General features: G+C 54.4%; 1 protein-coding gene across 12 annotated transcripts; it reads right to left on the reverse strand.

The window, feature by feature from the left end:
* Positions 1-529: 529 nt before the first annotated feature.
* On the reverse strand, positions 530-24,559 carry HEMK1 (HemK methyltransferase family member 1). Of its 12 annotated transcripts, none has more exons than XM_070360518.1 (12): positions 24,152-24,559; positions 22,046-22,426; positions 21,664-21,755; positions 21,268-21,361; positions 16,972-17,106; positions 16,600-16,742; positions 16,274-16,323; positions 15,274-15,382; positions 14,330-14,425; positions 14,060-14,170; positions 2,491-2,683; positions 540-2,055 (listed from the first exon to the last, which is right to left on the reverse strand). In XM_070360518.1, exons 2-11 carry the CDS (start codon positions 22,250-22,252, stop codon positions 2,554-2,556), a joined length of 1,167 nt encoding a protein of 388 aa, XP_070216619.1. In that variant the 5' UTR covers positions 22,253-22,426; positions 24,152-24,559; the 3' UTR covers positions 540-2,055; positions 2,491-2,553. The 12 variants fall into 12 exon arrangements, with proteins under 12 accessions (XP_070216626.1, XP_070216625.1, XP_070216619.1 ...); XM_070360516.1 differs by having other exon boundaries at positions 544-2,055; positions 2,479-2,683; positions 14,060-14,173; XM_070360515.1 differs by having other exon boundaries at positions 1,451-2,055; positions 14,060-14,173.
* Between the last annotated feature and the right edge of the window lie 478 nt (positions 24,560-25,037).

The following is a 25,037-nucleotide window of genomic DNA, read 5'->3' on the forward strand; positions in this document are numbered from 1 at the left end:
AGCCATGGAGGCTGTGACCCCGTTCTGGGACTGGGCTGGGACCTAATCACACTCTGAGGAGTGGCCATGAGTGTTCCTATCACGGGTCCCAGGGGCCTGGGAAGGGGTGCTGGGGGGCATGTCTAGACAGGCACAGAAAGGAAGTAAGGGCCTCCCTCTCCGGCTGGGTGACCTTGGGACAGTCTTTTAACCACTCAGGACCTGTTTGCCTTGAGAAGAATGGAGACCCCTCCCTGGTCAAGGCTGGACAGAGGTGTGGGCAGGGAGCTGCTCTCCCCTTGAGCCCTCCAGTCACTCTTGGCTCTCACTGAGCACTGAGCACCTGCTAGCCACCTCCCCCAACATGTCATTGCAGCCTATCAGGCTCCTCTGTTCAGGGGGATTCTTCAGGCAAGAATACTTAGAGTGGGTTGCCATGCCCTCCTCCAGTACAGAATCATGGTGAGGAGTATATATGTTTGGTGATTTTTCTCCTTGGGGCTTCTTGCCTAGTCCCAGCCCACCCCTCGGGTTAACCCTTGACCATGGGCCCAAGGACAGGAGCCCCAGAAATACTATTTATTTTGTGGCCACATCATGCCGCCTGCAGGATCTTAGTTCCCCAACCAGAGATTAAGCCTGCGCCCCCTGTACCGGGAGCACAGAATCTTAACCACTGGACGGCCAGTGAAGTCCCCAAGTTTTTGAAATTTTCATTAGTTATTACTTATTTTTTAGAAAGAAACCTTTCCAATTCACCTTCAAACCCTCTGTGAACTCTAAGGCTGGTTTGCAGCCTCCCTGCATTTCACTGGAGCTTGAATGGTGTCATCACGAGTGGGTTGGGTTTGTCTTACTTTGTGCCAGTGCTGACTGTCAAATCCCCAGTGATGGTGATGCCCATGTGTTCATTAGTCCATTGTCTGTGAATGGATTATGTGTGTGTTTGTGACATATTCTACATAATAGGTTGCAGGCAGATTAGAAGATACTAGTGATGGACCAGGCACAATTTCCCGTAAGTTATATTAGAATGATTTGGGGGAAAAATGAAGTCCAATGTCTACCTCACAGAGGCAACCACCATGTTCTAGATGGACTAAATATTTAAATGTGAAAAATGACACTCCAAGAATCCTTTAGAGCACCTTCCTAAGAAGTCACAACAGTACTGATTCTGGGAAAGGAAACTTCTGCCTTCATGTGGCTCCCCTGCATTATTCGCAGGACAGATCTGGAGAAATGAGAGCCACATCAGAAAACCCATTAACACTCATTTAGTGTCATCTTCCCAGTCTTGAAGGGTTTTCCCCAGAGGCAGGCTCAGGGTCAAGGATCCAAACACGGGAACTTCCCTGATGGTCCAGTGGCTAAGACTCCACACTCCCAATGTAGGGAGCCAGGGTTCTAGCCCTTGTCAGGGAACTAGATCCCACATGTGCAACTAAAGATCCGGCATGCTATAACAAAGAGCTGATGCAGCCAAATAAACAAACAGATAATAAATATTAATAAAAAGATCCAAACACAAATAGTTTATTTTGGAGGTGACGTCAAGAAGCACCGATAGGGTATTGGGAGACAGTTCTTCCTGGTTGTCTCCCTTTTCTGTACATTTGTTCACAGAGGCACTGACTGCCCTTGTTCCAAACAATACTTTCAAGGGTGATTATTCCAGTGAATAGCCTTAGAAGATAGAGATAATGTCTCCTTCCAGGGAAAAAGGCAGATTTATTTATTGTCTAGTATAATAAAGATAGTATCTGCCTCTGGGGCAAAGGTTAGGCAGGTTGGCTTACAGTCTGTTATAAAAGATTTGGGTTCCCTGATCTCAGGGTTTTTCTGCTGTCAACATACTGCATGTGCAGGCATCATCTGGCCCTTATAGGGTCAAGCTGCAGGCACTGGGTTCAGGAAAGTGGTTCAAGAAAATGCTGATCCTCTGTCTACTGTTACTGTGGGAAATAAACTAACCTTTGTTTCTCAAGCAGGAGTATCTTCCAAGCTGTATCATCTACCAGCATCCTCGGAATATGGCAGCTTTGGAGCTGGGTAAAATCATAGTCTTCCTGGTTCCTGATGGAGAGGAGGGGACGTGAGACAGGGAAGGAAAGGAAGCCAGAGCAGGTGTGTAAATGAGTGTGTTCCCTCTGTGGGCAACTGAAGTCAGTCCCCGGTTGACAGGTGGTGTAGAACACTCCTTGGGGTTGTCCCACCTGAGGGGGTGAGGAAGCTAGGATGTGTACACCAATTCCCACCCTTCGCGGGCTTAGGGCTGCTCCTGTGAGTGAGCTCCCTGGCCATTCCACCTCCTAAGCTGGCCTGTGCTGTAGGGAAAGCCTCAAGCTGAGCACTGCAAGTGCTGAGTGGGAACCTGAGCAGTGGGGGACATGCTCCACGAGAGCAGGGCCTTATCTGAATACCGCCCATGCCCAGGGCCTGGCACGGTGCCCAGCAGACAGTAATCGAACACACACCACACGCAGCAAGGATAAGGACCTGTTTACTTGCCTCTGTCTTCCACTTGGCCATCAACTCCTGATGAGGTGTCTCTGTCCATTTTTCCTTCATACTTCAGCACCAAGGGTAGGTCCGACAATCAATCTTAGGCTCCCAGTCATGGTTGGAGAGGAGTGAGGGGACAGCTGGCATGATGGGGTTCAGAGCCTCATGGGGCAAAGATGGCCAACCCCCTGCCCACCTCCTGAGACCAAATGGAGAGAAAGAGCTTTGGAAAGGAGCAGACAGCTCTGGCCAGAGTCGTTCAACGAAAGAGTGACACCCAACAAAAATCTGAGGGTTCTCCACTCTTTGTTTGACCCCCACCCTCCACCCCATGAAACACAGGCCAAGCCCTCGGTGGAGGGGTAGTCAAGGTGTGGGGGAATAAACAACCCGGAATGGTAAACGTTGAGGATTGAGGAACCAATCTCACCTCAAGTACAGTGCCCCAGGTCTGGGCTTTGAGCAAAGGGGCAGAGTTGGGGGCAAGTGGTGAGGCCCAGCAGAGTTGCTGTCTCTTCTCCCAGCTCAGTGACTGCAAAGTCTGGAGGGCTGGACTGGCCTGGGTGTGGCTTCCACTGTCTCAGCCTCAAAGGACCCCTCACACCCAGCCTAGGGCTCTATGGGTTAATTTTATATTTAGGAGGTGGGTGAACAGTGGGTGGGAATGAGGGGGACAGAGGCCAAGAGAGGCTAGAGGTAGGGGAAGGTCACAGGGGGTCAAAGAAGGTAGAGGAGCATTTAAGCAGAATTTGGAAGTTTGGATCTTATTTGAGGAATCCGAGAGAGATAGAGACTGATTGAGAGAGAGAGGGAACTGCAGGCAGCTGGGTCACCCAGGCAAAGACGCAGTGCAGGGAAAGTTCCTGGGAATGGCGAGGTGCAAGAGGACCCTGTGGTTGGGCCCCAGGTGGTTTGCTGAATCAACCCAGAGTTTGATGCAGTGTGCTCATCAGGGGGTGCCAAGCCCCAAATGCCAGGCCAGAAAGGTCAAAGAGGTAGACAGGTGCCCAGGTCTGGCTTGTTCCCCTTCTAATCTCCCCCAACTTGCTGTGTGACCTTGGGCAAGTCAGGGACCCTTTCTGGGCTTCAGCTTTCTTTTCCACAAAATGGGGGCACAGTACTCAAACTCCCAGGGACTCTCGTGACTCAGTGACAGTACTTGGGCCTCCAAGACAGGGTGACATCTCTTCCCTAAGAACCTCAGTCACCCCTTCTCCCAGCTTGGAAGGTAGCCTCAGCCCTCAACAACCTGGGGCCTCTCACAGAGGCCACACACACAAGGTCCTGAGCTGGGTACCAGAGCCTGGAGCTCCGCAATGCAATGCAGGGCCTGCGTGGACATCTATGATCATGGGCATGGACACACGTGCCCCAGTCCTACACCTGTGCATTTGCACGTACCTATGGACACCTGCATAGCGTGTGCAGGTCTTTATGATGGGCATGTGTGATGTGGCCTGGCTCCCATGGCTCCCCACTGACCAGAGCAAGCCTAAGGACCCAGTCACTCATGAGGGGCCTGTGAGGAAGAGCCCACGTCCAAATCCACAAGTTCCTCAAGGACAGGGCCCCACCTGAATCACCCTGTCTGGCTTACAATTGGTGCTCAATGCTTGTAGGTGGACATCTGGCCTGGGGATCGCAGGGAGACACAGGATACTAAAGACCTCAGTCACCCCTTCTCCAAGCTTGGGAGGCAGCTTTAGCGCTCAGCAACTCAGGGCTCTGCACAGACACTTGCAGGAAAAGAGGACTTGTCCAGATGCTGTGTCCTCACGTGACCATGAATTCCACCCCACCCGTATGGCCCCGAAGGAGGCAGAGGTGCTGGGTGCTTGGCTATGACTCAGCGGAAGGAAGAGAGGAAGGGGGGGTTGGTGGCGCTGAGGCCCTAGGGTTTTGCTTCTCATTTCTCTCTTTCTGAAGCACAACAAGTTCCCAGAACTGAAGGTTCAGAAACCCCAGGCTCTCAGGGGCACTGGGTTCCCCAGTCCTCCCACCTCTGGAGACACAACACAAAGCCCAGGGAAGCCCCTATTCCCTGTCCCCTGCGTAGAGCCTTCTGCCCTGCTCAGAACCAAGACTGAGTCCCTGGAAGGCCCACAGAAACCAGGAGGAGTTGTGGACTCCTAAGACTTTTCAGAAGTATGTGGCCCAGAGTCACTTGCTGAGACAGATGCTGAGTAAGAGGCAGCACTGGAACCTCCAGGACAGGTGGGGGCGGAGCAGTCAGGGTGGGCTTCCTCACCAAGAACCTGAGCAAGGGCATCCTCAGAAGCCTGAATTCCTTCCTTCTCCTTCCCTTCCCTTCCTCCTTTCCTTTCCGTTCTCTCTCCCTCTCTTTCATTCATATTTTTAAGTACTGGAAAAAACCCAGTTTAAAAAATGACACACACACTCAGATGGGCACAACACCAAATTATGATAACTTAAGACTCCTTCCCCTGTGTCCAGAGTCCTGGGTCTGGGCTGAGCAGGACATAAGGCTTCTTCTGAGGTCCCTGAGAATAAGAGACTGCAAGGGGGCCTTCAGAAACACATTCCCATTTGTACCCACTTGTCTGTGCAAATCACTTGGTGGGGTCACTTGGTCCTGGGCCACCGAAATCAAATACTGCAAGAAACTGAAAGCTGAGGCTGACACAAGACTGCAGCTCCCACCCCATCCCCCCGTTTAAACGTCAGTGCTCATCACTGTTCACCATGATGGACTTAATGCCAAATGTTGAGAACGTGAACTAACAAAATCCATTTGTTTAAGACACTGCTTTTGTCTTTTAAAAAATACATAGTTGGGTTCCATGTAAAAGTTGGTTTGAAACTTCCACAGCTCTAGGGATCTGGGCAGGAGGGCTGGGTGGAATGACAAGAGAGGATTTCTGTGCCAGCAGAAAGTGGGGAGCCCTGAGCAGTTCTTGAGCTGTGCAATGACTCCAAGAAGGGTTTTAGGCACAACCACATCCATGCGTCTCCTCCCAGAACCTCTCAGGTCTGGGGACCTGAAATGCTCCCCTCTGGCCTGGTAGGCTTTACACCAAGTTATGCTGAGAGAGGACTCACTTTCCTCTCCCACCTGTCAGCTGGGAACCAGAGTCTGGGTGACTGTCAGTGTGTCCCCCTCTTCCCTCCCCCCGCCACATCCGGAGTACATCAGTCTCCTTTCAGCAGCAGCACTTTCACTGCCCTCCCCTCCCCCACGGGCTCCTCTGCAGCGGGGTGTGAAAGTTTGGCACCAGGGGCAGCCGGGAGGGGAGGAAGCTCACTCCCCATCTGGTGCTTTCTGTTTGACTCACCACTTTCTTCTTCGCCCTGGAACCCCATGTCGGCCCTGGGGGCACCCCAACTGGGTCCCAGGGCCCTGGGCTGCAGCTGGCCTCTGTGGCCTGCTCACTCCCCTTCCAGCTGGGTCAGAGAACTGGGTTCAAACCCCAGCATGGCCACTTCCTGCTTGTGTCACGTTGCGCATGTTAAACCCGGGTCTCTTCACCTGTCTAGTGGGCTAAGGAAGGTGCACCTCATGTGCAGAGGATTTATGACAAAGTGTCTGTGGCACTTGGCACCGTTACACATGGAGAGGCCAGTTACTGTTGTTGACAGCACTCAGACCTGGGAGGGTGGTCTTCATGACTCCATTTAAAGGGCTGCTTTTAGACTATATCCCCACAGGGTCACATTTGGATCTCCAGATACCCTGTCCATTCTAGTCCCCAGTCCATGGTGGCTCCAGGGCCCCCACGTTCCAGTCAGAGCCTTGGGCTCTACTGTGGTACTGGCTACTCCCCAACCTATATCCAGGTCCTCAGCAATGGTTATGAGTTGTTCTATTCCAGAAGGTCAACTACTCTAGCTCCTAGCAGCCTCTAGACCTTGCCTCAGTTGCTCCCCCAACCCCTCTTTCTGGCAGCCAGAGGATATCCTCAGTGCCTACCTGAACCTGTAACTCACCCTGAGACTCTTTACCTTAGGCTGTGGTTCCCAAAGTGCATTCAGAGCTCCTCCAAGGGCATCCACCATCATCACCACCTCACCACTACACATTCCTGCCCATGTGCCTTCAGGCTCCCAGGCTTTTGCCCAGACTGTCCTCATTCCAGGCCTGCTCTACCCTGTCCTGGGCCCTACCCTCTTCAAGCCTGGTGTGATGACCATGGCATCAGGCCCAGGGTTATTCAGCCTGGAAGGGAATAACAGTTCGACCTGCATGTGAATAGGTTCCTTAGCCTTTCCCAGTTTTAGTTTTCCTCACCTGTAAAATGGGAGGGTTCACGGACTTTTTGCCTTATGGGATGTCTTGAGAATGAATGAGATAATCCCAGAAGCACTTGCTTCAGGGTATACCATTCAGTCTCCATATTTTCCAGGCTCCTCTGAGGGGTGTCATCTCCCACGAGACTAGCACATTGCTGGGCTTGGGAGACTGAGGCCTGAACCTATGCTGCACACACCCCAGGAGAAGGGCCCAGGCCCTCTGAAGGCTTCCCTGGTGGTCCAGTGGTTAAGAATTCACCTTGCAACACAAGAGACACAGGTTTAATCCCTGGTCTGGGAAGATCCCACGTGCCGCAGGGTAACTGAGCCCATGCACCACAACCACTGAGCCAGCACTCTTGAGTCTGTGCTCCACGACAAGAGCAGCTCAGCAACAAGACTGCGTACGGCAGCTACACCTGCTCACCACAGCCAGAGAAAGCCTGTGTGCAGCAATGAAGATCCAGCACAGTCAATAAATAAATAAAAACTTAAAAAAAAAAAAAAAAGCCCTCTGGGAACAGCCCTGGTAACCCCTGCTCCTGCCCTATGGATCTACAGGCCCCGGTGGTGGACCTCTGCACTAAGCTTTACAGGGGGCAGCCCAGAACCTAGCTATGCTGACCTCAGTCTGACCATTCACATGGGCACTGGTGGTGACCTCCCCCTCCCTTCCAGTCCGGCAGTGTGACCTGACCTGTGACTACGTGCTGCTGAGCCTTGGTTTCCTCATCATGGATGTGATTAAAAACCCAGTCTGTGGGGTTGTGAGAATTACCACCACCAAGTGTAAAGCAGTTGCTCGGGACTCAATGCCCAGTAGGAGCCTCAGAAATGATGGCAAGAAGATGGAAGAACAGGGGGAAGACCTGGGGGCTGCCCAGATACTTCGCCCAGCTGCAAAGTCCAAAGGAAAGAAGGCCCAGGCAGCTCTAGCTCAGAGTTCCCTCTGCTCACCCACATAGCCTGGCCTCATACTGACTCCCAGGAATGGCAGACAGAACTACTCCTGGAAATCAAGGCGGGTTGGGGGTCTGCAGGGGATGAAGGGCTGGAAGCTGGGAGGCAGAGAACAGCCTTGGGTTTGAGTCCCAGCCCTGGCCTACTGAGCCTCAATGCTCTCATTTGTACACAGGGATCTTTGGGGGTGCCTCAAGCCCCCATAATCTGTTCCTTGGCCTCAGCAGGCTGGGAGTCTGACCCCGCCATTCCCCTAGAATGCAGGCCCCAGGAGAGGGCTACAGACCCAGCATACCAGGGGCAATATGGTGGCATTCCCTACTCTGAGAGTCAGTGTCTCCGAGAGAGACTTTGGCCCCTGGAAGGAGCCACCACAAGGCCCGCCTTCCATTGGGCAGAGCTGCTCTGAGCCGCTTCCCTATCTCTCCTCAGTCAAGGCCAGGGCCAGGGCCCCAGCAAGGCTGAAGGAGGCTCCCTGGTCTTTCCTACTCTGTGAACTGTTAAATTGGCCTTTCCACACTGTTTCCCTGGAGGATGACTGAGGGAAGTGTCCTGGAAGGGGAGTAGTCCCAGAATCTGAAGCTCTTCCCTAGCAGTTTTCTCGTTATGAGGCCAAAGATGCTAAAGGTTCTCTGGGTGGTGGTGATGGATAACCAGTCCCCTCAGAGAGGGGTGCAAAGGGGAACACTGCTCTCCTCACAACCACCAGCAGGGCTTCCCATGGGCCCCGGCCTGTGCACACACTCACAGCTTCAGGTGGACTAATGTGTCGAAGGTTCGGGTTAGCCACTTCACTTCAGGATATCATGAGGCTGAGAACCCTAAGTGTTAAGTGAAAGTCACTCAGTCATGTCCGACTCTTTGCAACCCCATGGACTGTATATTCTCCAGGCCAGAATACTGGAGTGGGTAGCCTTTCCCTTCTCCAGGGGATCTTCTCAACCCAGGGATTGAACCCAGGCCTCCCACATTGAGATCCCTAGGAATGACCCAATTCTATCCCAGCCACACAGCCTGAATCAGGCTGGTAGCAGGAGCTGGACCCTGCTTAGGGGCTGAAAGGAGTCAGACCTCCACGGCTTCCATGGAGGGATCAGCCTGGAGTCAAGGGCTGTTGTGCTCAATTCACAGACACAGTACTTGCTCACCTTGCACTCTGCTCATTCTCACATACTCCTGGGTGCTGGGCTGGCCATGTGACTTTGTGGCAGTCGGGACCGGGCCTGGATCCAGTCTCTGAGGTCCTCTGGAGACTGGAGACGGGCTATGGAGGCCGCTTTGCTCTCTCCCAATCCCAGTCCCATTCCCCAGCGCGCCTGATCCCAGGCTGGCCTCTCTCAGCCCCACCCTGGGCAGCTTCCAGTCCTCTCACTCCAGCAGAGGGCCAGCTCGAGGGAGCCCAAGCAGCTCAGGTCTCCTGGGTATAAGGGTTCCCTCTCCCTTCCCCAGCCACCTCACTGCTCAGAGGAAGTGTTCAACGCAATCTATCACACACCTCAAATTCGTTCCACGTCTGCCTATTTCCAAATTCTAATTCCAGAGCCACTTGCACTTTTAGGTATTAAAGCAGCAGTGGTAAAGAATTCGTCTGCAACACGGGAGACATAGGAGACAAGGGCTGGATCCCTGGCCCGGAAAATCTCCTGAAGGAGGAAATGGCAACCCACTTACAGTATTCTTGCCTGGAGAATCCCATGGACAGAGGAGCCTGGAGGGCTACAATCCATGGGGTCGCAAAGAATCAGACATGACTGAGCGACTGAGCACTCACTCACTCATTGACTCACCAAAATCTGTTAACAATTTCCTGTTACCGCCACAACAAATGACCATGAGTTTAGTGGTTTTAAACAACACAAATGTATCATACCTCAGGTTCTGGAAGTCAGATATCCAAAATCAGTGTCACTAGCCCCAAATCAAGGTGTTGGCAAGACGGCAGGCATTCTTTCTTGAGATCCTAGGGGAGAATCCATCCCCTCGCTTTCTGCAGCATCTCGAGCTGTCTGCACCCCACGGCTCATGGGCCACTCCCCAGCAATGGCATCACTTTGACCTCTGCTGCCATCATCACATCTCCTTTTCTCTGACACTTGTGATTATACTGAGTCCATCTGAATAGTCCAAGATCATCTTTCCACTTCAAGACCCTTAACTTAATCAAATCTGCAAAGTTCCTTTTGCCATGTAGGGCAATGTATCCCCAGGTTTAGGGGACGAAGCCGCGGGCATCTTTGGGGCCATTATCCTGCCTACCACAGGAGGGGGAGGACTGCTTTGCCAGCCCCAATCCCCACCCATGATGGCCTGTCCTAGGACAGAGGAATCCTGGAGGGTGGAGACCATGCTGCTGTTCTGGCCAACACTGGCTGGGGGCTGCTGGGGCCCAGAGCTCCAGGAAACCTGGTGCCTGCCCCCACTGCCGACAAGGACAGCCTGTACTCAGCGTGGCTGCTGTGCAGAGATCAGGTGCACTTGAGCCCTCAAACTGGCTATGGCTCAACTCAAACAGCTGCCAGGCCTGGCTGGGAGGCCAGGCCCTCCCTACTGTGACCAGAATACCCGAGAGCTACTGTCGGCTGTGATGTGAGCCACGTGGGAAATTCCAGCTACATTTAGGCAAATGCACACACTGTTGGATTACTGGACATCTGTTGGGCTTAGGATACACCAGACCCACATGGGACCCCAGAGAGAAGAGACAGGAAGGCTCCCAAATGCATGGGCAGAATGTCATTGTTACTGGAAGAAGTGGCCTAGGGGCTGGTGGCGAGAACACAGAGGTCAGGGTGGGTGTTCCGGAGGAGACGGCATTTGTGTTGGAGCTTGAAGGAGAGGATTATCTGGATTGGCAGGGGTGGGCAAGGGCATTTCTGATGAACGTACAGCCGGGGCAAAAGGAAGGAGGGGTGTTTGGGGAACGGAGAGTTACACAGGGAAGCTGGAGTCTAGGGCAGTGGAAAAAAGAATCCAGAGGTGGACAGGGAGGGACATGCTGCCTGCACAGGCTACAGTTCCCAAACTCAGTCAGCAGTGGAACTCTGTTTCAACGGAAGCCTACTCAGAGCACCGATGAGGGTTTGGTAGGGCTCCCCAAGACCTTCCCATAGCCATCCTCCCCCAGCCCTTCAGATCTGGACTCGGCCAGACACAGACATCACTCAGGTCATGGGGAGCCAGACAAGGGTTTTGGGCAGGGATTGGGAGCAGTTAACGGCCCAGGGTTCAGGTAGGGGTTGGGAGAGCAGAAAGGATACATATCAGTAAAGATGGGCCCCACGAAGAGAGTCATGGGCAGCTGGGAAAAGCAGCCAACTTGAGGCAAAGTCTCGGTTTCCTCCACTGTCAGAGGAGATGGAACTGTTTTCCCAGAATACAACCATCAGGGACTCCTACACCCTCTGCCCATGCTTGTGGCTCCAGCTGAAGGAGACTGGGTGGACAGCAAGCAGATCCCTTAAGACCTCAGGGGCTTGCAGAGCCTGGACTCCCCCATTAGCACCACATCCTCCCGCTACCGTCTCCAGGGCTCCGTGACACAGGCTGAAGGAGGCGGCTCCTCTCTGACTCTGGCCCCAGGAAAGAGGGAGGAGACGGGGCAGGAGAGAGTGGCCTTCCCTGGGCTGGAGCCACTGGCTTCTCTGGCGTGGACCCTAGGGCACTCAGACCCTGGTGAGGAGGGCGAGGAGAGACTGAGGGGAGATCTGGCTGCCAGGCCACCAGCCTCTTGGTGGCTCCATCTCCAGAGGGCAGAGAGAAGTCAAGAGCCCAAGACTGAAATCCCTGCCCTCCCTCCTTTCCAGACTGCCATGTCTTTTGCCTATTTCATGTTGATGCCAAGCACAAGACACACACACGCAGGTACATGGCCCTCTTTATGTCTACCCTCCCAGGAAGGCAACGAAAGCACTCACAGTGCCCCGTGAAAGGTACAACTCATGGTCTCTTCAAAATCATATCAAGATAAAGCACTTGGTTCCATTTCTTAGACTTGGAAGCTAAGGCTGAGAGAGGGGAAGTCACTTATCCCCTCACACCCTAGTGACAGGCAGTTGCCAGGTTCTGCACCCAGGCTGGTGTGGCTTCAACACTGGACCTCAACGCCCAAGTTTCAATCAAGCCAGTGGCTGAAGGCTTGAGGACCGAGGTTCACTTGACACAAACTTCTTTCCCAGGGTTCTCAGGCCTCATGGGAGGAAACTCTCCCCAAGGGTGCCTCCTGCTTCAGTGACCCCAATTGCTCCTACACTCTCACTCTGCATCATTCTGTCCTCTTGGGAAGCCATGTCCACATGCTTGCCAAGGCCTTTCCTCGGTAACGGGCCTGATGCCAGAAGGGTAGGACCATCAGGGAAGCCGGGGTTGTGGGATAAGGAGGCAACAGACTGCTAGGTCAGGGCAGCTACCCTGAGATGTTGTGAAGACAGCTAGAGCCAAAGGACAGGGGTAGGAGGAGAGGAAGGGCAATACTGGTGAGGTAGGCAGAGGTCTGGGAGCACATGGGGACTCTGAAAGCCTACCTCACCCTTCCAGGCTCCTTCTGGAGCAGTCTTAAGGGGGAGTCTCTGGCTCCTCCTCAAAGGAAGCCATGGGCACCTCGAGGTCCACCCAGCTTAGGCTGGGTAAGGAGCAGGACAGAGTGCTGCTGGGAACTGCAGTGTGGCCTCTGTGAAGGCAAACACCATGACCAGCGAGGGAGTCGCTCAGGCCAGGTGTGACTCCAGCAAACAGACTCCCCGCAAGGCAGGGACCTAACTTCCCATTGCCACTTGGCCTCCTCCCATCACAGGAACTCAGGCAGGCCATGTCTTCTCTTGGGAGTGGGCCCTCCAATACCAGATGCATAATTCACCTGGCTGAGAGCAAAATACGGCTGCCACCTTGCGGTGGCCTTGGAACCAGAAGAGCCAGTTTCTCACAGGGAAGGTCCCATTGCAAGACACAGCCCTGGAACCCAGCCTCCTGGCTCCATCAGAGGATGCTGTCTACCAGATCACACTGCCTCTGGCCACCACATCACCAGGTCAGGCCCTTGAAATGACTGGGCTGGGCGGATGGGAGGGGGAGTTCAACAGAATGAGCGAGCCTAGCCTGCCATGTTCCCCGAGACCTCCCCTGATGCAGGCTAACACCAGCACCTGCCAGCCTAGAGGTTTCCTGTCACTGCTGACAGAAGGGCTGGGACTTTAGGCCTCTTGGAAACCACACGTCTGCAGACCAGAGCTAGGGTGCAGGTCTCACTCTGGCTCAGCTTCTCACTCTTCCCAGCTACAACCAGGGATGGAGAGGTTTTCAGAAACCCCAAAGCTGAGTTGGAAGGGATGTTTTACCTAGAAACTATGGGAATAAAAAGCAAACATGAGCCCTGTGCACCCCTCACTGGCTCAAGCCTTCAATTAAGTAAATGTGGAAATGTGACCATAGAACTGCACAGCAAGGCCCCTTGGCCGTGCCCCCTCCAGGAAGCAGGCGCCATCCCCAAGCTCAAGCTCAGATGAAGCTCCTGTGCTCTGAGCCCAGGCCCAGTCGGGGGGGTGTGGGGGGACTGTTAAGTGTACCCGAGCCACTGAACAGCTAAGCCAGCCCTCAGAAGGGAGCCACTCAGTGCCAAGCACCCCAGCTTCAAGGCCAGAAGGAGCAACCACGTGCCTGTCTCTACACTGCCGCCCACAAACCCACCAGCTGGGGCCTGCCAGCCAGACCTGCTCGGGCAGAAGGATGCTCTCACCCCCAGCAGAGCCTAGGGGCAAAGCATCAGGGGACCCACACATCCCAATAACAAAACATTAGGCCATCACTTGCTGGTCTCTTGCCACTTTATTGGCCGTATCTTCCAACATCCCCAGAGCAATTCCCCTAAAGACACAGCAACCTGCCTTGGCCACACTGACACGATGGGGCCAGACTGGGAACCTGGGTCTGCTCAGCTCCTGAGTTGCACTGTGGGTCTTTGTGCACCCTTGCCCTTTGCTGCCCCAGGAAGGACACTCCCACCCTTGCTCCTATTCCCCAGTCTCCTAGAAATCATGGAGCATGGAGAATCACAGAGCCATGGGAAATGCCACAAGCATCTGGGGTTCTGGACAGCACCATCTATCTCCCTCCAAGTAGCATTCCTGGTAGAAATGTCAGCCAGGCACTCTGGCAGGTTGGCGCCCTGGCCAGGCATCCACAGGGGAACCACGCTGTGGCCCAGACCTCCTGATATGTAGGAACCGCGGCCTAGAGAGACAGGGACAAGTGGCCAGTTACTACCTGGGCCCTGGGGAATGAGCAGGGAGTGGGAAGCGCGTACCTGCTCCATGGCCAGGGCTGTGAAGGACCAGCATGGCTGGTCCGTGGGGCTGGGGACAGGGCTGAGTCTCACCTCCCACAGAAGTCCCTGCGCACAGCCACAAGACTGAGGGGCAGGTCAGGCTGGCTCTGAAGCCAGCTGCCAACGAGCTCTGGGTGTCGTGGGTCCACTTCCAAGAAGATGCTTCTACGCGAGAGAGAAATGGGTCAGCTCAGTTGGGCAAGGCTGGACCTGCACTTCTGGGTTGCCTGAGCTGGGAGGGATGACGGCCAAAGCAGGCCCAGTACACATTGCGGGGGAGAAGGCTGCAGAGGTCAGACCCAGAAGACACCCCCTCCATACCCAGAGTCCTTCAGGAGCTGAGGAGCCAGGGCCAGGATGTGGGTAATGATGTCCATGCCCTCCTCACCACCATCCAGGGCTACTGGGTCTTCATATCTGAAGAGGAAAACAGTGGAAGGTGAGGGCCTGGGATGACGTATATACAAAGTATGGGGAAGCTGAACAGGGCTTCCATAGAGAGCTCTATGAAACTTATATTCTGGGGTCAAAGTCTGAGATCCCAGAGAGAGGTCCCCAAATGGTGGCAGCTCCAATGCCCCCCTCCACCAGCACCCCTCAAATGGAGCAGTGCTGGGCATGCTCAGCAAATCCCACTGACTGACTGTATTCAGGGCATGAGGGTCTTCCCACAATGATGTTCCTATTCTTGGCCTGGGGAAGCCAAGAGCTGGCACTAATCACTCCTAAAAATCAGGGAGTGGGAAGCCAGCCAGCACCCTAACACACATTACCATGGCCTCCTCCAGAGGCTCCTGGGCGACCCCTGGTTCTCAGCTCATTTGAGAGCAGGATGGCTCAGTGAAAAGCCTGGAGTAGGCTCATAGTCCCAGTTTTCCAGCTAAGCCCCCAAACAATCTTGGACAAGTCACCTTCCGTCTCTAGGCCTCGGTCTTCTGGAAAATGGTGCACCTGTCCGAGCACCTTCCAAGTATCGTATACTGTTGTCTGCGATCTTAGTCATCACCGAGTCCACCCCCTGGCCCAACAAAGCTCCACCAGTCCCCTTTCAGAGGCAGGAAACCAAGGCTCAGAGAGGTTCAGTGGTCTTAAGTGGGAAGGCAGGTGCTGAAGCCAAGTAGGTCTGTGGGTTCCAGAGTGAGGCTCTCTTTCAACACTCCTGCTCCTTTCAGTCCCCCCGCCTCCGCATTCCCTCCCAGAGTGGTCCTCCAGGGCAGACCCACTCCACTAGTCCTCAGGCCTGGCCTCCCTGGTCTACCCCACACCTGAGGATCTCAGGAGCCAGGTTCTCCATGTCCCGGTGGAAGACGTAGGGAGGGTTGCTGACGACCAGGTCCACAGGGCCCCAGGGTAGAAGGTGTGCCCAGCTCTCCACTGTGGTCAAAGGGAACACACGGCCGAGAATGGAAGGTGAAAGGTGGAAGATCCACGCACTGTGGCCCTTGGGTAATCCCTCTCCCCAAGTCACATATCTTGGGTTTACCCCAAGTCACGTATCTCGGCACTATCTCTGGACCTGATAAACTAGACTTGCAGATTAGGATCCTAGGACCCCAGCCGGCAGCCTGGGTGGGAGTATATATGCTCTGACATGGCCTGGAGTGTCCCTGACTTCTCTCTTTCCTGTTAAAAATCTCCCCAATAAGCAACACTGTTTAAGTGCCATTTTCAGGCAGCCATCTCTGACTACCTGGCCAAGCAAGAGCCTCTGTTCTCTGCAGCCCCACTCGTCTTGCCACACTCTGCCTCAAAACCAACACAGAGTATATGGAGGGCAAGCCTGGCCTGTGCCAGTTGATTTCTAGTGGCTCTGTTTACTGGCCCCATCCTGTACCAGGTGTCACACTCCATGGAGACAGTACATGAAGCTCAAGGATCCTGTGGGGATGTGACGGAATCTGAAATGGAGCCAGAACTCCCAGGACACGCTGTATGGGCCAGGCAGACACTCAAGTATTTTGGTCCCCAGGATTTCTCTAGAGCTTCTGCTTATCTCTTGACAATAGCAAGCCCTAATTAAACTCATTCACCATGGAGGATACGAAAGGTAAAAAAGATCTTCTGGCTGGTTCCTTCATGGGTCAGGTCAGCCCAGGAGGCAAAGGGGACTCGCCTGTCCTCAGCAAGGGTTGGTCTGAGATTGTGTGTGTGGGTGAGTGAATGAAGGTCGGAGAAACCCTCCCTCCATCTCTGTAGAGTGCCTCATTCAGCCAGCAGCACCTGGACCCAGGACCTCCACCCAGGGAAGAGGACTGGGAAAGGTACCTAAGGTCACATCGAAGGGAACGATCTGAATCCTGTCCTGCAACCGAAGCCTGGAGAGACAGGAAGGGAGAGGTGAGCACGGTGGGTGGGAACAGACTCCTACCCCTGGCTACAAAGTCTTGGGAGATTAAACCCTTCTTGGACCAGCAAGAAACCTGGTTGTCCACTGTCTATTTGTAACCCTGTGGCACCTACACCAGGCCACCTCCACTGCCTCCTCCTTCTTGGGCATGAAGGTCAGTGGGTTTGATACCTAGACAGGGGTTGAAATCAGGCCCTAAAATCTGACTCCCCCACCTTGACCCTCTGCCCTCAAGCCCACCTACCTCTGAGCATTCTCATGGGTCAGGCAGATGGCGGCTTCTCCCTTATCCACAGCAGTGACTCGGCTCTGCCCCAAGAACAAGGGTACATGGGAGGCAGGATGTTCAGAGACCAGGCTTGGGGACCAGGGCCCTCCTCCAACTCTCTACTAGAATAGGAAGGGGATACTCAATAGCTTTTCCCTCTCTGTGGCCAAAGTCTGGCCAGATGGAAGGGCATGGGACTTAGAGGCTGTGACCATGTGGGCTGGGGCAGGTGTCTTCTTCCTACTTCCCGTTATTTCCCCCTAAGTGCTCTGACAGAGAGAGGCGGGGGAAGGACCAGCAGCAAGGGCAGCAAGTGCCAGTCAGTCTACCCATGCACAGAGGGCTCACCTGGGGAAGCCTGCTCAGCAGGCTGAGGGAGATGGCTCCTGATCCACAGCCCACCTCCAAGATGAGGGGGCCGCCTTCAGCTCCCACCACACGGGGTCCTTGGGTCACTTCCTCCAGCACCCATTCAACCAGCTCCTGCAAGGCAGACAGATCTCAGAGCTGGTGCTGATCTGCCCCTGTGTGAATGGAGGAGGGGGATGACCAAAGCCAGACTGAACTTCATGTCAGCTGGGGCTATGGGCAGGTCACTGTTTGTCTATGTCTCTGTTTCTCTGTCTGTAAATATGAGCATAGCTAAGGATAACACACCTCACTGAGGACAAATGGAGATTCAACAGAAGCATATTCATGAAGCACTGATCCCATGCATGGTACATGGTAGGTGTTCAGTCAGCCCCAGCTAATCTCTTTAGAGATAGCCTCTTGTTTTGTGCTTATACCAAAGTTAAGAATCATACTTGATGGTCCCTGGCCACTCACTCTGTGCCTGGCCCTGCTTCTAGAACATTCCCTGTATTAATCTGTTAATTAAACCCTACTGAGGAAAGTGAGGCCCAGGGGTCAAGGTCTCACCAGGAGGCTGGCCTACAGCTCATAGTGGCCAAGGGGCCAATGTGTCCCCAGCTTCCTCACAGCCTCCCCAGAGAGGCCCCAAGGTCAAAGGGACAGGGAATTCCCTCCAGGAGGGGCTGTGGGCGGGAGGGGTGATACAGCCTTACCTGAGCCCCGTATCTGAAGGGGGCTGTGGCATACACAGGGCATAGGATAAGTGGGCATGGCAGAGTAGGAGGTACCTAACTACACTGTACCTGCCTTGGTGGTGGGGCAACATCTTCAGACACTGTCACTTTAGAAACTACAGTTTCAAGTCTCACTCACCTATCTGCCACCTGCAGATTGTGCATGGGAGCCAATATAGCATGAAGGTGAGGGTGACGGGCCACTGCTGCCCATTGGCCCAAATGTTTCCAAACAGCAGTAGAGTGGGCGCTCAAGGAGCCAGGTGTGGAGCAGGGGAAGGGCAGTACGGTCCCTTCTCAAAGGGACCTGCCCTCTGGAAGAAGGCTGGAGAGGGCCCCCTGGGGGCTGAGGACTCCTGGGGTTCCAGGCAGGGTTGGCTCAGGGAATGAGGAAAGGGGTCAGGAACTGGGTATTTCCCTCATATGAAAGACAGCCACTTCCTCTAGGCTCTCTCCCATGACTTTCTTCACCATGGGCCTAGGTCTAGGGTGGGGTGTGCTTCTCCCGCCAGACTGAACGCTCCATGATGCAAAGCCCAGGGGTTATCCCACCAGTGTGTCCCACACAGGCAGAGCTTGGCCCACAAAGAGACCTCTTGGCTACTCCCCAAGGGCTGGGCAAGCTCTCAGTGGCTGCAGGAAGTTACCCTCCAAGTCTCAGACTCCCCTGTCCGTCCAAGTCTCAATGGCAACAGTTATGCCCAACAGAGCAGCAGGCTCCAGATCACTCAGACCCATTTTCCATTTAAGTTCTTCAGTGGTGAGTCCCCAGAAGTATTTCATCCTCCCAGGCACCCCAACCCAGGAGCAAAGCTCACCTGTCACCAGGGTAGCAAGTACCAGGCAGGTAGAACTTGGCCAGTGGGTCCAACTTTTCCGATTCCAAGCCCCTTCTGCACCAAACTGCTACCAAAAGGTGAGACAGCCCATCTCCAGCCAGAAAGGGCTTCCCCTTACTTGTTCCCACCATCCCCGTACCAGGCACCACTGGGGAACTGGGGTGCTGGCAGCAAGCTGGGTCCACAGCACTGGGGCCAGCACAAAGCCAGCAGTCTAGGGCTGTGGCCGGGAGCCTGCGGTCTCAGTGGTGAGACCAAGTACTAAGCAGCCAGTCGGACAGATGAAACTTGTCAGGAGTGTGAACTTCTCTTGGTTTCCGTAGACTTACCCTGGCTGGAGAATGACCCCTTAGTCAACCACACTGGCCAGCCACCTCACAGAGACACCCCGACCTCAGAAACACACACCACATGTGTGAATGGCTACCCTGGGCAAGGCATGAATCTGAGAGACTGGGCCACCAGTGCCCTCCGCCTCTCTCACACTCCAAACCATGGAGGGATCATTTTGGCTGTAGGACCACCTGAGGCACAGTGGGTAGGGGTGGAGATCACTCTTAACAGGTCCAGAAACTTTCTTCCTCATCTAGAAAAGTGCCTCTTCATCTGAGAGTTGGTGGCTCCTTGGAAGAACTGAAAATCGAGCCAGTCGCAGGCGCAGGGCACCTTTTCCAGGTGAACAAGGGAAGAATCCAAGAACACAGAAGGATGGGAGCAGAGGGGAACGTGGGAAGGAGGCAAAGAGCATGCGGCTATTGGCTCTGCCTGGAGCCACTGCCTCCACAGGACTCCAAAGCCCTGAAGAGGTTGGCCCAAGGTCTCAGCAGAACCTGGGTGCCAGGAACACCCACACTGGCATTACGTTCTTGATGGGGCGCCCCAGGAAGGGGGCATTGCCTCCTGTAAGCTAATCACAGACAGGGCATTGAGCCTCCCACATCCCACCAAGCTGGGCAAGAACAGTTCACGCTTCCAGCGTTGGGTTTCCTACTGTACATACCACCAGGCTGGGGACTGCAGCACCTTCCCACCCCCAGGGAAAACCCAACTGGTCAGGCCACATGCCGCCTACGACTCTGCATTTCAGAATTCTGCAGCCATCATCAGAAACCACCCTTCAATGGATGGAGAGAACACAAGCAGCACGGCCCCTCCCGCGCACTCATTCTCCCCACTCCCCGCCACAGGCCACGTCCTCTCAAGTTCTTGGTAAGGCACCCCCGATGCGGCTTTACACTGGGGCAACCTGGCAAGTTCTGAGAAATGTGTGCACAGTGAGGCAAGGACCTGGCCTCCCCACCGCAGCCTCCCTCCTCTCCCCCGCCTCCCCCACCCTTGACAGCAGAGCTGCTCTCCTGGCCCAGATCCACCCAGGAAAGGCAGGGGGCGGTGGGAGGGGTGGGGGGCGCATACGGGAACCAGAAGTCCACACCCAACACTCAGAACCCTGAAACATGCAGCTGGTGCCAGGTCAGCTCTAAAGGGACTCAAAGGTCATCATGGTAGCTTCCTTCCAATGCCCTGACCTTGGGCAGCTGGGGATGGTAAGTGACCTCCTGGCCAGATGTTGCACGCTTGGAGGAGTGACAGATTGGCCCCCTCAAAGCCTGCAGGTAGCAGGCCCATCCTGCTCTGGCTCTGCACCCATCCCAGCTCATCCAGTCCCAGATGGGGCAGCCCCTGTGAGGGAAGGGGCCCTGACCCAGGAGACAGGATGTCCAAGTGCTGCCTCATGCCCCCTGTCCAGGCAGCCCTGTGACCTCAGCAAGGTCTCAGACTCCCTATTGTCCCTACCCTGACACTGGGCGGTAAGGTGAGGACCTGGCCTCCCAGCCACATGATGTAGAGGGCGGTGGGGTCAGAGGGTTTCTCGGCTCGGGGGGAAGCTAGGAAAGTGAGAAGGGGCTCTGGGTCCCTGGCTGGAGCAGGTGGATGAGGTCTGATCTTCCCCAGAAATGGGTGTGCCTTTTCTCAGAACCTGGTGCCCTCTGACTTGCCTATCAGCCCCCACTGTCCTACCCTGCCACCTGTTCTGCTCTCTCTGGCTCCCAGCTCCGCCACCTACAAGGTCAGGGGAAGCCCAAGACCCTAGAAAGCATTTCTCCCAGGATTAAGGTGCCTCACCTACAGAAAGCATGTTGGGACCACACATTCCTCAGTCCTAGTAAACTGAGAAACACAAGCAGTGATCTGACTAGAAAGTGGATGGAAAAGGTAAAAGGATTCGAACAATTCCCTGGTCTGGAACCCCAACCCTCTCATTATCTGGGTCCAGAGGGGGTGAGCGGTAAGCTCCCCGAGGTCACAAAGCTGCCCCAGGCTTCTAGGTGTTCAGCAGGAGCCCTCTCCACTTCGCCCTACCTCCTGAGGAAGAGGAGGCCCTTGTTTCCCACGGGTTCGGTTGGCTATGGGCCCATGGGACAGCTCCTAGGGAAATGACGGGAATAGGCTGACTACTTGGAGGGCAGCACTAGTTGGGCCATCATGAGCCACTGACAGCCAAAGGCTGGGACAGTGGCCTGGGAAATGATGACAATCAAGGAGGCCAGCAAGAGACCTCTTTCCTTTTGACCCCACCGATCCAGCCAGCCAGGAAGGGTGCTGTCTCTAAAAGATAGCAATAATGGGGCCCCAGCGCCCCCTGGTGGAAGTCTGGGACAAGACAGGCACCCTGAACTCCTTCATCCCATCCTGTCTAGTCCAGCGGGCACACCTACCTCCGTTTCTGGCCTAGGGATGAAAACTGGGGGTGCCATCTTCAGATTGAGACCCTGAAAGTCCCATTCACCAAGGATGTACTGCACAGGCATCCTGCAGAGGGGGAAGAAGGTGATCATCAGTGCCAGCAAATGGACTAACAGGGCCATGTCTCGGTGGGGACACCACTGTGGCCAAATGTGTCGGGTACGGTCACACCTCCTGTGCCCTGGAACTCCTAACCAAGCCCATCTTCTTTCTATTTACTACCATGACCCCTCTCTCATCACTCTCATCCCAATACTTTCTGAGTCCTTGGACACTTTCTTCCTCCTTGACCGTGAACTTGGTGGGGCTGGAGGAAGCTGGACCCTGCTCCCCACTCAGAGCCCTCAGGTTTGGTCCATGGCACTCACCTTTGCAATCGGTAGCTACTCAGCTCCTGGATACACTGTAGCTGCCAAGGGGTTAGGGGTTGGGTCCGCAGTGCTGGCCTCAGGCTCTGAAACTGACCCATAGAGAACATGAGTAGCTGGCTCCCCTGACCCAGGTTTCTTTCACTGATGATGCTTGTGGATCCAACACTGGCCACCCTGGTCATCCCTGAAGCCCTAGTGCCCGGCACACACTGTAATCGTTTCTTGGATGGATGACTTAAGTATTTGCCTAAGACATTCCTTCAGAAAAATCCCATCATTCTCAGCTCAGCACTCTCAGTGGAGTGGAAAAGGCTGGATGTCCCTTCCCCAGGGCCTCCCTCCCCCCACTTCCTGCCCTCCTGACAACACTGCACTTAACTGTTTTGGCTCCAAGGACATGAGCCACGATGTACTCACTGGATTCCCGGGCCTCAGGGATGCCCTTCTCCTCAAAGACCACTGTCCAGTGGCTGACCACTTCGGTGGCACTCAACCCAGCCGGAGGCTGATGGGGTTGCCATGAGCTGAAGGCACACCCCCAAATGCCTTTCCTCCACCCTAGGCCAGAGAGGAGGGCCCTCAGCATTCTGCCCTGATGCTCCACGTCTCAGGGAAGGGATCCCTTGAGTACTTCCCCGAGGTGCCCAAGTCTTTCTTGTGATGTCAGCTGCTGAGGATGGTGACTGGCCTCAGCTGGAAGGAGATGCAGCGGTCACAGGCTTTGGGTCCTCAGCATGGCTGGTCCTCAGACGCGGCTGCCCTGGAATAGGGAAGAAGAATCAGGACAGCAGCTGAGCCTCGCGGGACTCCTTCTTCTCTGACCTGTTGCCTGTGAGAGGGCATACTTTGCTGTTCCCTCTGACTCCATTTTATACCCTCACCCACCTATTTGAGTTTTCTTGCCTTGGTCAGTGACATTTTCTTCAGGTCTTTGGCTCAAGTGATCTGAATCCATGGTTCAGTCCCTGATAAAAAATGGGCTGGCAGGCTTGGGGCTGGAGAGATCTATTTGACCCAGAGAATGTGACCTTGGAAAAGTCATTATTTCTGAGCTTTAGTTTCCTCCTCCATACAAGAGAGGAAAGAAAGAACACAAACTCCCTGGTGAGCAGTGCCTCAATCAATGAATATCGAGGGCCTGGGAGGCATCTCAGCACACAGAGGGAGTCAACGTTACATGCTCTTAACTAGTATTACTAGGGGAGAAGACTGCCTTTGCTTGGGAGTTTTGCTTTCGACATTTAGCATGTACTGTCATTGATTTGTGGGCTTCCCAGGACTGAGCGACTTCACTTTCACTTTTCACTTTCATGCACTGGAGAAGGAAATGGCAACCCACTCCAGTGTTCTTGCCTGGAGAATCCCAGGGATGGGGGAGCTTGGTGGGCTGCCATCTATGGGGTCGCACAGAGTGGGACACGACTGAAGCGACTTAGCAGCAGCAGCAGCAGCAGCAGGTGGAGCTAGTGGTAAAGAACCTGCCTGCCAATGTTGGAGATGTAAGAGGCACAGGTTGGATCCCTGGGTTGGGAAGACCCCCTGGAGGAGCACATGGCAACCCACTCCAGTATTCTTGCCTGGAGAATCCCATGAACAGAGGATCCTGGCAGATAACAGTCCACAGGGTCACAAAGAGTTGGACACAAAGCGACTTAGCACACATACACATCATTGATTTGTATGCTGAAAATGATCCCTCCACCCAATTTAACCCGTGGTCCTAAACACCAGCATAAAATGCCAACTAAAAATCTGACAATTTGTTGGACTTCCCTGGTGGTCCAGTGGTTGGGAATCCGCCAGCCAGTGCAGGGGACACAGGTTCAATCCCTGGTCAGGGAAGATCTCTCATGCCATGGGCCAGCTAAGCCAATGAACCCCAACTACTGAAAACCGCACGCCCTGGAGCCTGTGCTCTGCAACAAAAGAAGCCACCACGATGAGAAGCTCCCCGCCACCACTGAATCAAGAGAAAGCCTGAGTACAGCAAGGAAGACCCAAGACCCAGCGCAAACAAAAATAAAGACACAAATAACTTTTAGATGACAATTTTTGTTAACTTTATGTTAAAATTATCACAAACACATTTAGCTAAAGATTTCAAATCAGTGGCTTCCTTTCCTCTTACAAAGACCTGGTTTCAAACTAGCCTTTATTAAACAACTGTTAGGTGCCGCTCTTCAGACAAGCAGGGAGGAAAAGAAGACTGCGGGACGGGAAGCAACCTGCCCAAAACTACCCAGCTAGTAACCGTTCCAGGCAAGACACAAATCCTTCGGACTCCTGAGGCAGCTCTGACTACCAGAGTGCTGCCCAAGGAGTAGGGGAAGCCTAAAGCCAGGCGCAGCTTCTTCCCTCTCAGTTCTCACGGAAAGACTGCCTCTAACCAAGCCTGTTTCTCCATCTCTACAACAGGGACACAGCCTTTCTGAGGAAGGCTACCAGAACTCTGAAGAACTCGAGGTCTCGAGGGTGTTGCTCATACCTTTCTAACAGGCTACTCCACTCTCCCGCCATCCTGAAGAAACTGCCGTGGGTTCGGCTCCCGGATGTGCATAACCCGGATGTGAGCGCCCCCCAAGAGGCTCTGCTTCCGGGGTTGGTTCACGTGAGAAAGGGCTCGGGCGGATTCCGTCGACCAGCTCCAGGGTTCCTAGAGCCGCTGGGCTGCACCTCGGACGCCCCTGCGGGCCAGTGGCGGCGGGGTGGGTGTGAACGCCTTACACACTATTTCCGCAGGCCCACGGTGGGAAAGGGTGGCGTTGTGTTAGGGTTGCTCCCCAGTCTTCCTGAAGGTGACAGCAGGAATACGGCTCTAGCCTGCGGTGACTGGTACCGAGTCCGGAGATGTGTAGGCCGCCCGAACGGAGGCGTGTCATCAGTTGGCCAGGAGTTCAAGGGATCTGGCGCTCCGTGCAGGGGCGTGGCCTAACATAGACCATGTGTGGGTAGAGCGGCACGTGGGCGTAGCCCAGTGTTGGGGGCGGGCACTAATTTGAGGAGTGGCACCCAGTGTTCAGGACCTGTACAGGACCAGTGTCCAGGACCAGGTGGCGACTGGACCCCAGGGCCGCTCTTGACCCTCTAACCCCTGTTTTAGGGTTTGGAGCAGGCAGCTCTAAATTGGAAGTATTAGTAGACCAGGGTTTGAATGCTGACTCGTCGGGGGGCTTTGTCCAGGTCCTCTCTGTGTGCCTCAGTCGCTCCTATAAAATTCATGGCAGGGTCTCTCAAGTGTGGGCTGTCAATGCCACTCCCCCCTGCCCTCGAGTCTATTGTCAACTAGATCACTGTTGACTACTGTTAAACATGCAGTTTCCGAGGCTCCGTCCCATACCCAGGGATCTGTATTTGTAACAAGCTATTAACAA

This window comes from Bos mutus, chromosome 22, assembly GCF_027580195.1.
Source record: "Bos mutus isolate GX-2022 chromosome 22, NWIPB_WYAK_1.1, whole genome shotgun sequence".
Taxonomy (NCBI): Eukaryota; Metazoa; Chordata; class Mammalia; order Artiodactyla; family Bovidae; genus Bos; species Bos mutus.